Here is a 17,442-nt window from a genome sequence, read left to right as displayed (position 1 = left end):
AGAAATCAAACTTACAAATGAAATAACAGAAAACTTTTTTTTTTTCAGACTTGATATTAAGCGCTGTGTTCAAACTATTTGCAGGGATTAAAAAATTTTCAGGAGTAAGATCTCGACCATCATTGGAATCTCAAGCCTGGCTTACACTACATGATTTTCAAAATCGTAAAAGATTCAGACATTGGGTTGTATCTCACACATAAGGAGAATCTTCACAGATCATCTTCTCTTAAATCTTAAGCACACTTTAACTACAAGATTTGAAAATACTGACCAGCACACACTACAGGATTTCAACAAGATTATTTGACCAGAGAGAGTGATGCACCACATGTGCTCAGTTGTTTGATCTGAGGTTTTTAGTGCACTGGTGGGACAGGAGGAGAGAGAAGAGGAGCTGTCTGCAGCGGTGCCTTTCATCCATTATGCGCACGCAGAGGGACAGAAGTGAAACTGTTGCTGTATCAGCCAATAATGGCATGATCTCACACCGATCACTGAGAAAACAACAGTCTGCTACTATATAAAATGGTGTGGTTATGTTATTTTTAAAGGCATTATTGAACTGGCTCGAGTGGGCCAGTGGAGCGCCCAGTCAGCTGACCTGGAGCCTTTGAGTTTCACTTTCAGCCTGCGTGTGTTGTCTGTTGTCCGATCTCTGGGGCTCTTTCTAATTGTCTGTTGTCATCCTCAGTGAGAATGAATGTTGTAATCATCCAGATAAATATCAAACATGTATGAAATTTATCGGGGCGGCTCCAGCGAGTCTGTGAGACGATCGTGCAGCTAAAGATTCATCTGTCAACCGCTCACACTAGAAGATAATCTTTGCTGAACGTCGGGGCCGATTTTAGTCCCCAACCAGATTTCTTCCTCGATTGTCTGAGTAAAAAATACACATCACTTCTACATTTCTAGAAATATTCACTGGAGCTCTAGCTGCTTGTGATCTGACCTTTCTGCCAATGAAATAATGTAAAATAGTGTGTATTTTTCACTTATAAAGGCATCTGGTTGGGTTTCAAACATGTTTTATAATTACATTGATTGAGTTTTTTTCTGTTCATATAGTCCTAAATCAGCCCTGTGATTGGCTGGCGACCAGTCCAGGGTGCACCCCACCTCTCGCCCAATGACAGCTGGGATAGGCTCCAGACACCCGCAACCCTGAACAGGAGAAGCGGTTAAGAAAACGGATGGATGGATAGTCCCAAATCCCCAATCATAAAGGCCCACTGCATGTCACACAGCATGTGCGAGCATGTGTACAGCCTATTTACTGTAACATTCACTAAAAAATATTTCTTTTATGGCCACTGTAACAGTGCGCTGCAATCACTTTATCAGTTTTTTTACATCCTGTAAGCCTTTTCAGTGCTGTTTTAATGTAACCACTGAAATGACTTTGTGATGTGCAGAACAAGATAACAGAAGTTCAGCCTCCTACTTGCAGAGGAACCCATTTTTGTCCCCCTTTGAGAGGAAAAAGTCAGGCAGTGTGGTGCTTCAAACACACCAGATACGTTTGCAGTCTGACTCCGCTTTCTTGCGTCTTGACTGCGTTTGTCAGCTCGCACCGGCTGCATGACTGACAGACAGCTGGAGACATCTGGAGTATTTCAGCCGTTAGTTGACACTTTTAGCCTCATAACTTCACCAAAAAGCTTCAGATCTCACAGTGATATGCATGTTTCTAGAAATGTAGAAATGTCTTTTCAATCAGAAATGTTGACAGTCACATTTTGACATTTTGCAGACATAAAATTGATGCTTTGTTCTGGCGACTGGGCTGTTACTGCATGGTTCGAGAGACTTTTTCCTTATTGTGTATTTGTTAGACAAGATAACATAACATTTGCTGAAAAGGGTTGAGAGTTAAGTTTAAAGAGACAAATGCTTTGCACACAATTTCAAATAAGTTTATCAGTAGTGGAGAATTCTTTTCCTGCCCTGTTAATGCCATTATTAGCACATAAGAATTAGATTACTGTTACACTACAGTGATACGACTAATGGTGCAGTTAATAGAAAGAAACCAGTGAAAGTGTTTGTGCATTTCGTGTCGTGAAACCTTTCCGATGCCATGTACGAGACTCTGCTCCTCTGCCAGGAGGCTTTGCAACAGCTCTGTCTATCCACTTCTCTTTCTCACATTCTTATCTGTCCAGAATAGCACCTAAGATCGCTCTTTATTTCTGTCTCCTGCTCAGTTGCTCTTACATAACTGTCCTACTGCAAGGACTGTGAAGCCAGTGCTTTTGAGAGCACATACAGGGGGATATGGATCTAAAATAAGATGTGAGGAGACACAGTATGTGATATGTGTGTTATATGTTTGTGTGAAGACTGAGCTATATGATCTCTGTGGATAGCTGGAGGCACCACGATGGATCTTGACTATTGAAGCTTGTACAGGAAGTTTTGCCAACAGCAATAGAGGTGAAGGTTTGTGAGGAGTATTTCTGAAAGATGCCCTCAAAGTATGACGAGTTTAAGGAAGAGCTCAGTAACTTCTCCCAACCTGTCTTATTATACCACTAACACACTGGAACAGTTCTACCTGCACATCTCTGGCCTTTAGTGGCCTTTAGGGAACCTTTCCATTGTGATAGCTTCATGAGCATGTGATTTGTGAATGGATACATTATTTAGTCTGAATTATGGAATCCAGTCCATTGGCTTTGCCCTACAGACCAATTAGATTGATCTTAACCAATTAACACTCAACCGTCTTTAACTCCAAAGTTAGTCATGGAGTACCACAGGGCGAGGTACCTAGACCTCTTCTTTTTACCTGATATATGTTTTTTTCTTTATGTCACATAATTAATAAATGAAACACTCCATTAACATTCATTGTTACGCAGATGATTCTCCTTTAAACTAATCAATGATACTAAAGAAAGGTGCCTGTTAACATAACTGTCTTCTGCTGCTGATACCTTCTCCTCTAATTACTCTTTGTGTCTGTTTTCTTGCAGAAGTTATTTTTTAGTTAAAATTGGCAAGAAAGAAAAATTAGTTGATACATTGATTTAGGGCCTGTGTCCACTGATGACATCCACAATCTCCAATTTAGAGCACTTCTTGTTTCCTCTTGCTGAATCACAAAACCACCCTTTAAGGTCTAAAGGTCTCTTTTAAATTGTTCTGTATCAAATATTTCCCTCTTATTCAAGGTAATTTACAAAATAAACAAAAGAAATAGAGAATAACCATACCTTAGTGTTACAGCTCAGACTGAGGAATTTTTTCCTTTGAAACTGACTCTAATGAGTTTCTCCTCTGCTACTGTTGTGATTGACAAAGCCAAATTGGAAGTCCTGTGTCCTCTTGATTTTGATTGGTTGAGAGGGATAAGTGACACAGACGAGCTCGTTTAAAAACATGTATTTTCTAACTGAATCCTGAGGGTATTATTGAGTTTTGGGTGCTGAATCCTGGAAACATTGACCCAAACATTGTGCATTGATTGATTTGGTAGAAAAAAAAATAGCACTGCTAACACAAAAAAGCTGGCAGTGGACACAGGTTGTTCTGGGCAGACTTGCAATCCAAAGTATGTGCGCACATTGGCAGGGGAAATATGGTGTTTTGCTCAACTTCTATCGAGAAGTAACCACCTCACAAGGGGCAACATCCAGTCAGTAAAAATGAAGCCTATGTGGAAGTGCTAAAAGTTGCTGTTCATCGAGGATCAGCTGGCTGCAGAAAGACCAGAAGTCATGTACACACCCAGCCATAAAAACAGACTTTTATGGACTTAAAAAACATATTTACAGCCTAGTTCAAAAAACAGCTTGGGTCTATTAGCTGATTTTACTATGGGTACACACTGTTCAGTCACTGAATTTTTTCTAACTCTACAGTTAAGAAGTTATTAGGTCCGTTTGATTGTCCAATCAGAGAAACAGTTCAGGTCACGTGACTGCCAGGCACCCTGTAGCTGTAAGAAAGGATGCTTAAAGCTGGTGTCATATGCGTCTGTGGATTCACTTCATTTCAGAAACACACGAGTGACGTCATGGAAGCTACGTCCATGTTTTAAACAGTCTATGCCATCACAGAGCTACCAGTATTTTGGAGTTAGGAGTGACTGTGCTAACTGTTGGCTCTCAGACAAGCATGCCAGTGATTTCAGAGTGATTAACAGGGTCACAGCTGTGATCAAATATGTCTTCCTTATCCAACCTCAGTTAACCAGGTTTGACTACAAATAAGTAGTGAGGTTATGATCAAAAAGGGACCCACAATGGAGAGTAAATAATGATTAAACCTGTATTTTATGATTAGCAGGAACAGATTTTATGATTTAAGTGAGTCTAAGGTATGTTATTAAACTATTAACCAATCTTATTAAGTAGGTAAGAGAACTAGAGAACTAGTTCTCTAACCAATAGGTTAAGTATTGTTCAATAGGTTAAGTATAGTTCTCTCTCTTTGGTTTTCTGGATTCTTTATTATGAATAGAATAGAATAGAATTGAACTTTATTTGTCATTGCAACAAGTACAACGAAATTGAAAAAAAAAAAAAAAAAAAAAAAAAAGACCCAGGTCTTGAAGGTCTGGGTGCTTGTCTTTGGTTTGGGAGGGTTTCTGGTTTATTAACACAGGTTCATGTCTTAATGAGTCACAGTCAGTGTCCATGGATAATGCAGACATAAGCATCGAGTGACTTGTGGTTTAAACTCCTCTCTGGGTACACACTGGATTTCTCCTCTAAAAACCTCCATCCACTTGTTGATGTTTTCCATCCACTCACTGATTCCTCACAAACCGTTGTACATTGCAAGAATTCTGTCACCAAAATGCAGGAGCACCCATAGAAATGCCATCACTGTTTACAAACTTTGAAAAGGTCTATTACTCACGGCATTTGCTGCATGGACAGAGACATCAGGGCAGGTGAGTGTTCAACTTTTGAGGCAGAGCTGTGCATTTTGGAGTAATTACCTCCAACAAGTTACATTTCTATTAAAGTCTGTCTCTCTGTGAACAACAACATTACTCAAAAAGTGACAAACAGATCTTCATGAAATTTTCAGGAAATGTACAATAGGATACGGAAGAAGCGATTAAATTTTGGAGGTGATCTGGATCACCATCTGGATCCAGGACTTTTTTAAAGCATTCTTTATCATTGTGAGATAGGGCTTTTTTCACCATATGTGTATATAACTCTATGATAAATGGTTGGATTGCTTTGCAAAACAATACAAGACAAGGTCACCATAATTTCTGACAGGTGTAAAATACGATCTAGATCCTGGTGATATTCTTGATACTTAGATCTGGAATATGAAATAAGTACTGGGTCATCATAATTTTAAACACTGTCAGGTAACAAATTATCGTAAAAACCTGCAACAAACACCAAATTGTAGCAGACAGTCAGCTGAAAGGGAGTATAACATTAAAGTAGGCCTAAAGTGCTGGTGACAACCACAATATGCTTGGCGGAGGTCTGCGCGCTCTGAGTGATTTTTGAGTTTTGTTTGCAGAAACTGCATTGGTTTGGATCCAACCATCATTTTTATTGTGTTGGTTTTTACTTTGGCTTGAATTAGGTTTAAACTGAAACACCACCAATAAGTCCCACTTTGCCTCAGGAAGGAATAACATGTTTTAAACTTATCTTTATTCTTATGAAGGTCTAGAAGTTCAGGTTCAGAGGTACAGGTATCTGTGAAGTCCTGAATCTCACTTTGTCTTTCCTGAGAGATTGTTGGACTCCCTCCCTTATATAACTGGTATCACTGAAAGTCAAACTTAACCAAAGAAAAGGAAGAGGGAGAAAAAAAATACATACACTGTCTTCTTATCTCTGGTTTGAAATTAAATGATAAATCTTAATATTCATTCAAGGCTTCATTTGAATACATTGATTTAAAAAGGGGTTTTAGAAGTCTATGAACTAGAGCGTATCTAAAATGTGCCTTGCTTTGTGTGAGGCAGTGTGTGAGGCTGTGAGTGTGTGAGGCTGTGAGTGTGTGAGGGAAGACAGAGGGAGACTGGAGCTCAGCAGTGACCTTTCTTCTGCTGCTGCTTTTGCCCTCCTGAGGGGAGACAGACAGATGGAGCGACGGGAGGGAGGAAGACAGAAAGCACAGAGGAGATCCATTTTAACAAGAAACAGCTTTACGGTGACATGAGTGGAAGTATTGTTTTTGATCTGTGGGGATATGCTGCAGAGGGATTTGTCTGACAGAGGGAAACAGGGCTGGGTAAAGACATGAAGTGGAGATGAATGGGAGGTTGAAGTTAATCATTCAAAGGTTTGATTGGATCCTGTTTCTTTACCATCTGCTGAATATATACACCCAAAATTTGTATAATTTCCCCATAAAGCACAAAAGTCATCAAACTAAATACATGAAAAGGAATGAATACCCTGTTTTTTTCTCACATAATTTGCAGCTAACCATTGACACAGTCTGCTGTTCAGATCTAATCTCATATGCAGATTGACATCAAGCACCAGAAAGACAAATAACTGTGCTGCAGCAGTTTGTCAGACTGCCGGCGGACTTATTAGCTCCGACTTTGTGTGAAACTTTGATGTGCTCTCAGAGTTTCTTTGTGTTTGAGCCTCCAGAGCGGCCCCTGGAGTGCTGCGAGCTCCTTCTGGCCTCAGATCGAATCACAGCAGAGATTCCCAGCAGAGATTTCTTTTCATGTCTGTCTTCTCTCTGCTGAATAAGTCTATATAACTCTACAAATGGAACTGACAGACGGAAGAAAAAAAGGAAAAAATACTTAAAGGAAGTGTGTTTGCTTTCCAGAGGAGTTATTTTTAATTCATTATTCGAGGAGATGTGATGTCATAAGATCAGGTACATCTATTCCTATTTTTAAGTCCTATTTTTTTAACTTATCTACAAACTCCTCCCTTTGCCTTTTATGTTGTTACCATTGTTTGTTTGTTGTTTATTTATTTACTTCTGTCTGTATTTAAAAAATAACATAATTGTCCATCTATCTAAACTTAATATCACTTGTAAACATAGGAATGCAAAACTCGTTTCCATGGATCTATGTGTGTGACCATGTGTTTCCCCTTTGATATTTAGGACTGAAGCTGTTTGATGGAGACTGACTGAGCACTTCAGAGCATTGTGTGTGTGTAAGTATGTGTAAGTGTGTTTGTGTGTGTATTTGTACTTTGTTATTTCATTGTGTATTGTATTATTTGTATTGCATGTCTTGTTAGGACCCCTTTGAAAGGGAGATGGTCCATCTCAAGGGGCTAGCCTTCTAAATAAATAAACAAATAGATAAACAAATAAATAAATGATTAGGGTGACCATATTCTGAAAACACGTACATCTATTTAAAAAAATAAAATCCTTTTCTGATTGAAGTGAAAAAATTCAACGACATAAATACAAATAATCCCTGACAATGTGTTACAATAAAAAAAGAAAAAGAGAAGTATCCTATTGCTCAAAAACATAAACAATGTCTGAAAATCTTAAAGAAAAGAAAAACAGAGCTATTCTTCAGGGCTTTTTTGTGTTTGCTCTTGGTTTTAGTTTTTAACAATAGAAAGAGCGAGGTCACCCATTCTTGTTTCCTTAGGGCTAATGTAAAACTCTAAATAATAAAGTGCATCTACGCTTCTGAATTCTCTGTCTTCAAGTGTAGTACAGCCAGTCAAAACATGTTTCCTGTTTAGATCTGAGAGCAGCGACCTGGGTCTGTAGCGTCATGACACATGTGGTGTTCATGCTCAACATCTAGACAGGTAGGTACATCAGAAGGGTGCCCGCGGCCCAATGCAGGGCATGTTATTGGTCTGTAGAATAAGCTGAATAGAACCTAGACATTTTAGGGAATTTTAAAAAATCGGTATGCACAATTTTAAAACCGAAAAGGAGGACATGTCCAGGCAAAAGAGGCTGTATGGTTGCACTATGATTAACAGCTATGTTTACAATCCTGCATCCTGCTTTTACCTGATTGGAGTAGGAGAAAGAGAAAGTGAGAGATACAATATTACAAATACTAACACAAGACCCAAGCTTTACAAAACCAGTAGTGTCAGAGTCAGTTCTGAACCCAATGCAGATTATCTTGGCTTCAATCTTTTACAGTGGAGGGATGCTGGAGGCATGTCATCCTTAAATATACAGAGGTAATGCTCTTTTACTATTGAATTCTTGTGGTGAAGTCATATCAAGCAACAGATTAATTTTTTACCACTTCATAACCTTCTACCCTTGTACAGTGCTGGGCAAAATTATTAGAACATCTGACGGATCTGAAAGAATTGATCCTTTTTTTTTTTTTTTTTTGCTTCTGATGCATGATTGGGAAAAGTGCAGATAGTTGCTCTGAGAACAACAAATATCAGACAGAGTCCTCTTGTTTTGATCTACTTTCAGCAGTCAAAGCAGCACGTTACCTGGCGTAGTGTCAATATGTTAACTGAAAACTTCAACTCATGTTATCCACTGACTCCAGCAACTCAAGCCAGAGGCTTTCCTTTGAATGATCAATACAACTGTCCACTTAAATTTGAGGGGGGTCCACCATTTTCAGTGTTCCTGTATAAAGAAAATTACCAAGTCACCTTACCATTTGGGCCCAACTGATTTGTTGTCCGGGTGATTTTATCAGCCTGTTGTAGCCCTTTTCAAATTGATAATTATCAGCTGTTATTTTGAAGATTAAATGTGATATACTCAGAGTTTTGCATAATCAGTAAAAGCTGTTTAGTGTCAGAGTCTTGCTGAATGATTTGTTCGTGACATAGAGATCTGAGTTCTCAGTCTGACAATGACTCAACATGTCTCCTGTTTCAGTTCAACCCTTTTTTACCATGTGTCATGACAATTGGTCCGTGATTTTTTTGCTTTGGTCACGCTTTTTACTTACATTGCATTGCTAAAGTTATGCTAGCTAGCTTAAGCTACACACAAAGAAATGAATATTACTATCTGACAAGAGGCTCCTTTTCAAAACAGTCAATGTGTTATACATCCCCTAATGTACAGAAAACAATAGAAAAAACCTAGCTGGTGCTTATGTAAAAAGGAAATTGCACTGATATTCTAGCAGTTAGCATACATCAATATAACTTTGGTTTACTTCTCAGTTTATTACTCTTTGTAAACAACACTGAAAACTCTAAATGCCACAATCCCAACAGGTAAATGTTACCAAACGAGAAGATATAAAAAAAGTTAAGTGCAGGCTCATGGCTGACTTTGGTATAACTACGGCAAGCTCAAGGCTCCAAAATACTTAAGGACAGAGCATTGTAAAACAGTAAAATGATCTGCCTGTAATTCATATCTTTGTTGTGGCAAACATTGAGAGACTAAAAAAGAAGTTATTCTATTCATCATATATATTCTGAAAATGAGTTAGCCAATTAATCAGATTTTAGAATTTTTTCTTCAACGTATCAGAATCTGCATCAGCGTCAAAAGTTCCATACTTCAATTCCATACATGACTTCAACTCATTAGGGCCCAATGATATATAGAGCACAATGATGAGAGATGCAGATGCGTGGATCAACTTTCATTTTTTATGAGTATTTTAACGACCAAACAACAACAGAAAACAAACTGAAACATCTCAAATGTGCCAAGTTCCTTAATAATCCTGACCACCACGGAATAATAAAAAAAACACTTGTTCATCACCATAAGCTGGCTCTGTAAATACAAGTTCCTCAAGCTCTCAGTATATTTCATCCATGCAACCTGCTCATGTTTTCTAATGAATAATTACATCAGCAAAAAGTGAATTAAAATGTTTGTTAAATAAGATTTTTGGATAAATTACCTTTATGAAACATTCACCAGAGGACTTCTAAGAAAAAAATCTCAATTAATTAGAGATTTCTGTGGCAAAATTAGGTCTTTAAAACATCTAAATCAGTCCAGGATTCAATTTTGATATGCTAATATCTGCTAATGATTCCCACATGAACTCCAGCTATTAGTGCAGTTTGAGTGATTTCCAATTACCACGGGCCGATAACACCCTTTGTGGCTGTGTGAAGCAGCTGTCTGCTGGTTTCTTGTGCAAAAAGACCAATCTCATACCTCAGGGACCACAGACACCTTCACTATATATAGACGTTTGTAATCCCTGTGCATTCAGGATTCACCAAGGACATGTGGAGGTGGGGGATCGCAAGAAAATGCAAAAGACAGGTAAAAGGTTTGATTTGACACCAAGTAATCTTGTCAGCGAATGCATATTGATCGCTGTTTTTAATTTATTTATACTTATTAGAGCTTCTTACCCCAAAGTAGCTTTTACTTCCTGAGTCCCATAGCACCACCAGGTCGGCATTGGTCAGCTCCCCGCGGTCAGACATCCCCAGGACAACGCCGTGTCTGAGCTCCTTGACCCTCAGCTCCATGTACACCTCCTGGTTGGCATAGCTGATGTTCCAAGCCAGCTGAAGATCCCCTCGTGGGTCCAGGGGCACTCGAAAAGGCATGGGGAGAAGTGGCAGAGGGCTGGATGGGTTCAAAGGAAGGCTGGACACTTCGACAGCGTTGAGGGGCGCCTGGTACGAAGCCACCAGGATGACCATGAGAGCAGCCAGGGCGGTGAAGTACATGATGGTGACGTCATGGAGGCGAAGGTTCTTGTTGAAGACCCTCATAGCTGTGAGGATGAATCTTCTCTCTCCCTCAGTTTAGTCTTTCAGGCTTAGCCACAGGTTGATATAAAGTTGAATCCAGGAAGTTTTGGAGAGATTCTGTAAAAGTTCCAGCTCTCCAAACTCAAATCCTGTGGATCCGTCTGCTTTTAGGCCTCAGGAGTCTCCAAATCTCTCTGTCAGTGATCAGGTGAGTTATTCTCTTCTTCCCATGAATTTGATCGTCTTTTTCTCTTTGGCCATTAAAATGTTCTGTTTCTAACCCTTAGTGGACACTGAGGCTTTCCTCTGAGCAGCTGCTCTGTCTCTCTCTGTCTCTCACTGGTTTTTAAGAGACTCCTCCCTTGTGACTTGTCTGTTTGTATCCTGCCTAATAGTATTACATTTATTGAGGAAATTGAATTGTATCCTTTAAGCCCTGAGGTCAACCATGATTCTGCACATCTGCCAGCCCCTAATTGTTCCAAATTCACCCATGGACACTATCAATGACAACCAGCTTGGGCTGAACAGGCTTTATTGCTCGCTGCATTTTGTCTTTTTCTCCTTTAGTGTATCATTCAACTATTCTGAATAAAGTAATGTATTTTTCTTTTTTTTAAGTTATACCTTTCACTTTAAGGGTGGGTACCCTCAAATAAGAATTATGGTACGGAAAGTACTTGAAGAGGCATTAACAAAACATTACTGCATTAGTCCCTTTCCCAAACCCAGCGCCTCAGGCTGCAGGAGACCTAATCAAACTGCCAATTATGGCTTTCAAAAGCAAGACGGACACATCCAGGTTGGTTTTAAAGGTTAGTAAAGCCCCTGTAGGTGTGTGTGTGTGTGTGTGTGTGTGTGTGTGTGTGTGTGTGTGTGTGTGTGTGTGTGTGTGTGTGTGTGTGTGTGTGTGTGTGTGCGAGTGTGTGTGTTTTACAGAGACAGGTGGGTTAACATGAAAAAACAGACTCTAATGTATTTACAGAGACATCACAAAGTACCTTGTGGCCTGAGCTGTCCTTTCACACGTACTTGGTGACCAGTTCAGTCTAAGAAGATCACAGACCGAAGAGATGATGCAGAATAAAAAGAACAGCAATCATGTTTTTCAAAAGAACAAATTAAACAGGCACAAATGAATTTTTAAGATAGTAATGTTTGACAGGAATCTGTGTTTAGTAGCGGTGGTACTCAATTAAAATTAATCAAATTAATTATTAATTGATTAATCTTATCTTAAATGCAATTCAGTATTTGACTCTAGAGGCAATCTTTTTAAACTGGATGACTGAATCAGTGAATAGACAGAGATAATCTTTGACAACAGAATCATGTTTATTTTCAGGCTTATGTAGGGGAGAACAGGGTTGGTTGTCACACTCATTATGTCTCATGAACAGAGGGCGCCATCTCTCAAATTGTGGTATGGATATTTGCAGAATAAGGATCAGAGCTCACCTAAGACCTGTTCAGTTTGGTTAATCTCATTCAACACACATTCTGTGATGTTTCCACTGACTAACCCAGGACAGGTCCAAACTTAGACTAACTGTCCCACTTTTTAGGACCCTTCTGTTGGGGTACCAGACTAACTCGATCTGTTCCCAGAACTGTCCCCAAGAATGGTCACTTCCTGTGTGACAGTGGCACACAGTGTTCTCTGAAACAAAGCTTGGTTGTTCTTTGTATCAAAGAGCTACATGACAATCACAGAGAGGACAAAATGCTGCATGTCTTCCATCGTTGCTCTTTGTTTACTGTGTCACGTTCTTCTTCTTCATTGGATTTGTTAGCGGGGTACACCATGCTGCACTGCTATGGTGTCACGCTATTTCGTAACTGACATGGCTATCAGTATCAGGAAGGCTTTACTGATCCAGCCCGTACCAAACTGTATTGAGCCAAACCGAACTGATCTTTTCTGGAGTGAGACAGCTGAGGTGAGAGGACTTTTTGTCTTTTTCTTGTTAATCTGTAAATATTCAGCTCCTCAGAATTTTTTTTCATAGACCAGGGGTTTAAAAAAAAACAAAAACAAAAGTTGCTACCCTTAAAAAGTGTGAGTGTGCAAACAGGGAAAGGCAAAGTTAAGATTGTTACTAGCTAACTAGTCACTGTTATTAGTTACTGTTTAACTGTTGTTACACAGTTACAACTGACTAGCTTCTTGGTTTAAACTAGCAGGAACTAGTTAGGTACCCAAGCAGCTCACTTACCAAAAACACACAGTGCAGCTGATCATAGCAGAGTGAGACGTTTTCAGCCAGAATTCCGATTCTCTTTTCCACGTGAGTGCAGCCTAGACTAGATCCTTGCTGTGACTTTTACCATCGAGCTATTACCTCAGTCGAACAGCTGCATGCATGGCAATGTGCTGACTGTCACCAGTGACAGATGCTGTGAAGTATGTATGATTAATAGAAGTTAAACCTGACAAAAAACAATAAATTCAAAGGTTAGAATTACATCATATCATCTCCTAACATCATACAAACAGACAAAAATAAAATGTTCTGGTAAAGTAAAGTCTGAAATACTCTCTGTGGCATAGGCTCTGATTTATGTTTGTGCTGGTGGGTGCTCAAAATCTACATGACTGCAACTGAAAGGGGACATATCATGCTTGTTTTTCCTTTTCACTATGCCAGACTAGGATGCCTGTAAAGCATTTCTGCCCTCAGTACAAGTCATTTAGTTCCTTCATTGCCCCACAATAGCGTTCTCAATATCCTCAGTTTAGGCCATTCTGAAGATCTCGTTGAAACGCTCCGTTTGGAGAATGACCTCCATTAACCTCGCAACGTCACAGCCCTTTGTGCTCTGATTGGTCAGTTCTATCAGAGGGGCGGAGGGGGCAGAGCCAGGGGGCGGTTTTTGCAGCATGGCAGTATTTACAAAATCGCCACATTGAATGGAGCAGAACGAGCGAGTTTGCTGTTTGCCAAAACTTCACCGTAAGGCATTGATAGCACTAATAAAATGGCAGAGTGTAGGACACGTCCTTTTGTATTGGACCCCGAGTCAGACCCGGACGGTTCTGCAGCTCAGGAGGAAGAAAATCCACCTCGACACAGATCATCTCAGGACGCTTCAGTGTGGTGAGTCAAACCGGTACTGTAACATGTAGATAGATAGATAGATAGATAGATAGATAGATAGATAGATAGATAGATAGATAGATAGATAGATAGATAGATAGAATTTATTTTCATTGTGACATGTAAAATGCACAACGAAATTAAAAGTGCCATACAGTTGGTGCAACATAATGTATAGTTTATACGTTAATACTCGGCTCTTGGTGGGTGTATCCCTCAGTGGCGGTTGTGTGACTAAGTGACATCACAGAGGAGGAGCTGCTTTATCAGATTACTCCAATAAAAAGAAAGGATCCTCGTGTCGTCATGTAGGTCGAAATCTTGCGGCCAAATGGCAATGACCTATTTTCAGAGGCATCAAATCTCGTTCTAGGATATCAGAAAAAATACAATATCTCAATTTTTGAAAATTCAGGGGGTGAAAGGTCTCGTTTTCAAATTTATTATGTTATATGTAAGTATTAAATCAGGGATCAGCATGATATGTCCCCTTTAAAAATAAAGCTGCTGCAATGGGCTTTTAAGGGTCTTCAACAACATCATAATTTCACAGACTAGCACACAGATAATACAGCAGCAACTAGCATGAATGCATATGCACACAGTCAAGTTCTCCTGTAAACTTCAGGCACAACACCAACAAGTTTTTCTTATTCTTCTTGAGCTATTTAATCAATGCAACAAGCTGTAGTGGACAGAGAGAATATAGTTAAGGCTATAAGAAATCTTAAAACAGGTTTCCCAGAGACCAGATAGCTGGAAAGTGTGCTGTACTTAAAGCTGGATGCGGTTTAGAAAGTTGATGCCGTAAATGAAGACATGCCAATATGCTAGTTACCAGCATCTGCAATGGTTTACATGAACAATTAGTTCTGCCCTCATTGCTCATCGTAGAGCTTTGAGGTAACAGATTACAAGACAAAGTTTGCAGTGACGCATGCTAAAAAACAGTAATGACCGCTGTGTTTACATGATTGGGGCATGTTGAGGCTGTTGCTCTGTGGCATTCCCACAGAATCTGCCCAGTCAGCACTGATGAATTCTTATCCCTAAGTTTTTATCCTTTAAGGACACATAAACGTCTTCAAAACCTGAACCCTGCCCCAACCTAAAATCTTTAAATCCACTCCAGACAGTGAAAACCACTGCCTGACTTTAAACCACGCTGCTCAGAAAAAAAAAAACAGACATGATGCCTGTTTTAGCCGCTTTGCTTTGACTCTAAGTATGTTTGATCGATTTTTAGAACTTCCTCCTGACCTTAAGAGCTATTCTCTCAATGCCTCATATCCAACCCCAGTCACAGCCTGAGGTCCTGGGCAGAGGTCTTTATGTATTCCTCAGACACTCCTAAAAACCAGGGCAGGTAGAGGATGTGCAGTGAACGCTCTGAAAGCTCTCAGAGGAACTCAGGTCAACAGACTTAGTCATCGCAGAATCTCTCCTCAAATCATACTCTTCAATAAAGTGTTCTTATCCAGCTTCAGTTTAGTGATCAATCAAAATAAAATTGGATTTTTTTAAAGTCATTTTCTTTGCCTTGTTTTAGTCTCATAAAGAACTTTGCAACACAAGTTCAAAAGGGCTCTATCAATAAAGTTTATTACCTTCAGTAAACTGATCTGACTCCAAATTTACCTTCCGAAATACCCCACACACTGCTAACCCTTTACACTCACTACACTGCACCACTTCATTAAAACAGCGTCACGCAATAATCATCACACGACCCAATTAACAAAAACCACATTAAAGTAAAAACAAACCCTATCTACAGGTTGGCTCAGATTTACTGTGGAGATCTGAGTCTGAAGGTGTAAAAAATAATTTCACACACCGAGAAGAAAAACAGAGGTGTAAAAAAAAAATATCTGCAGAACATTTAGCAGCTTCAGTCTCAGGACCCTGGCTGTGTCACTCACTGGGACACTGATAAAAACAGTCACAACAAATGTAAGAAAAGCCCTTAATCTGTTTCCACGACACGCCTAAGATCCGTCTGTGGAAATAAGAAAAAGCTCCTACATGTCAGATTTAAGCTGGCTCATAATGTCAAACAACTGAATCCGATTTAAAGGAGGTTTTCTCCACAGAGCAGCAGGAGAGGAAGAGAGGCACAGCCTGTATCATGTTTGTTAATGTAATAAAGAGCGTTAGTCCCTCAGGCAAACCCAGAGATGTGTTTGTCCCTCTAATGTCTCCGGCCTTCACGAGTCTCAACGATCTTCTCTTCCTGTACGTGTCTCCTTTTGTTTCTTTTCATCTCCTCCACCGTCACACTTCAACCTCTCAGCCCATCTGTCTCTCCTCCGTCACACTTCATTCTCCCTCTGATGTTTGTCCTCTCCCACTGCTATCCTGCTTTTTATTTCTCTCACAAACACACTTATCTTTCTACTGCCGCCACTGATGTGTCAGCAAACATAAACGAGACAAGACGCGTAAAGTCGCCTCTGATGTGGGGGAAAAGAAGAGGGAAAGAAGGAGGGAAGGAGTGGATTCAGGGAGATGGGAAAAAAGAAGCTGTGAGTTTGTGGATGCAGAAAGCCCGGGGATCTATCTGACATTATCCTGCTTACATCAATCTGAATACTGCCCCCAAACTCTCCCATCATGCTTTGCTTTTAATTTGGAAGAGGCTTGTGAGCACATTCAGTTTCAAGGCAGTTTTCATGTGAGTTACATTTGTATAAGACTCAGGTCCTGCTTTCATTATGCCATATGTCTAACAAAAGTCCTGCATTACTGCAAACACAGATTTTAAACAGTGATGCTGACACTTAAATACTGTCATATCATACACTGGATCATTCCTGTAAATTATGTAAGAGTAAAAGCCTTTGCACGCCAACAGCGACACAAATACACGGAACAATATCGTGAAAAATTTGGAGGCATCCTATCCAATCTCTGCAGCTATTCCCCTCCAAACAATGTCTTTGTGATCGTTGTCTTTGTAGTTTTTATGTCTTTTGTCATAAAGAACCAGATGCTGGGACACAAACACAATCAACGTTGAATGTTTTGATATGTGACGTGTCAACCACAAGCCCTTTGATTGGTCGGATGTGTACTCATCTCAAGCGACACTTTGAAAAATCAACCTCAGTCCAATAAAAATAAAAGCCAAATTTCACTTAGGGAAAGAATGTTGCTGGTGTGGAAGCTTGAAAATTGAAAAACAGTAAGTTGGAAAGAAACTAAATAACGTGAGAAATGACTGCGCAAAATATACCCGGCTGGTGTTTAAAGGGCTTTGACAGAATAGTTTCAGATTGTTTTCCATATGTTGTAAAAGACTGGACGAATGATCCCACAGGTAACAAGGATTACATGGTTAGAGATCATGTGTAATACATGTGATTAATTAAACTTAATACAACGTCATTAGCACAAAATAGATAAGCATGTTTGAATGCAGCCATGTCAAAAAGTTTCATTTACTGGGCATTTACTTGGGCCTACAACTGCTTACAGCTACATATTTTTACACATCAAAATAACATCATTGTTACATATTATCATCATTTAAAAAAACAGAATATGAACATATCAGGAACATTAATTTGTGTCCTGGATATGTTCCGTTCCCAAGCAATCTTGGTCATTTGAGTACAGGAAGTCCACCGTGCTGCTGCTGTTACAGTGGAAACAGGAAGAAGAAGCTGAAATGACACATACTGTGTCATGACATTCTCCATGCGTTGAGATGTTGTCCGTGTGTCGCTGTTTTG

At 39.6% G+C, this 17,442-nt stretch overlaps 1 protein-coding gene across 1 annotated transcript in view; it reads right to left on the bottom strand.

Moving 5' to 3' along the window:
* dbh (dopamine beta-hydroxylase (dopamine beta-monooxygenase)) overlaps nt 1-10,907 on the bottom strand; it is a 42,240-nt gene extending 31,333 nt beyond the window's left edge. The window contains exon 1 of the mRNA XM_074690662.1: nt 10,263-10,907. Within this exon, the coding sequence (XP_074546763.1) occupies nt 10,263-10,631 (369 nt within the window). The 5' untranslated portion in view covers nt 10,632-10,907. The remainder of the gene's footprint in view (nt 1-10,262) is intronic.
* Nucleotides 10,908-17,442: the final 6,535 nt, after the last annotated feature.

The sequence above is a fragment of the Halichoeres trimaculatus genome, unplaced genomic scaffold (genome assembly GCF_033239565.1).
Source record: "Halichoeres trimaculatus isolate MK-OKI-2021-1 unplaced genomic scaffold, fHalTri1.1 fHalTri1_scaffold_16, whole genome shotgun sequence".
NCBI classification, from domain to species: domain Eukaryota; kingdom Metazoa; phylum Chordata; class Actinopteri; order Labriformes; family Labridae; genus Halichoeres; species Halichoeres trimaculatus.
Note: the sequence above shows the minus strand (reverse complement) of the source record. Positions and strands in the feature narration are given on the sequence as shown.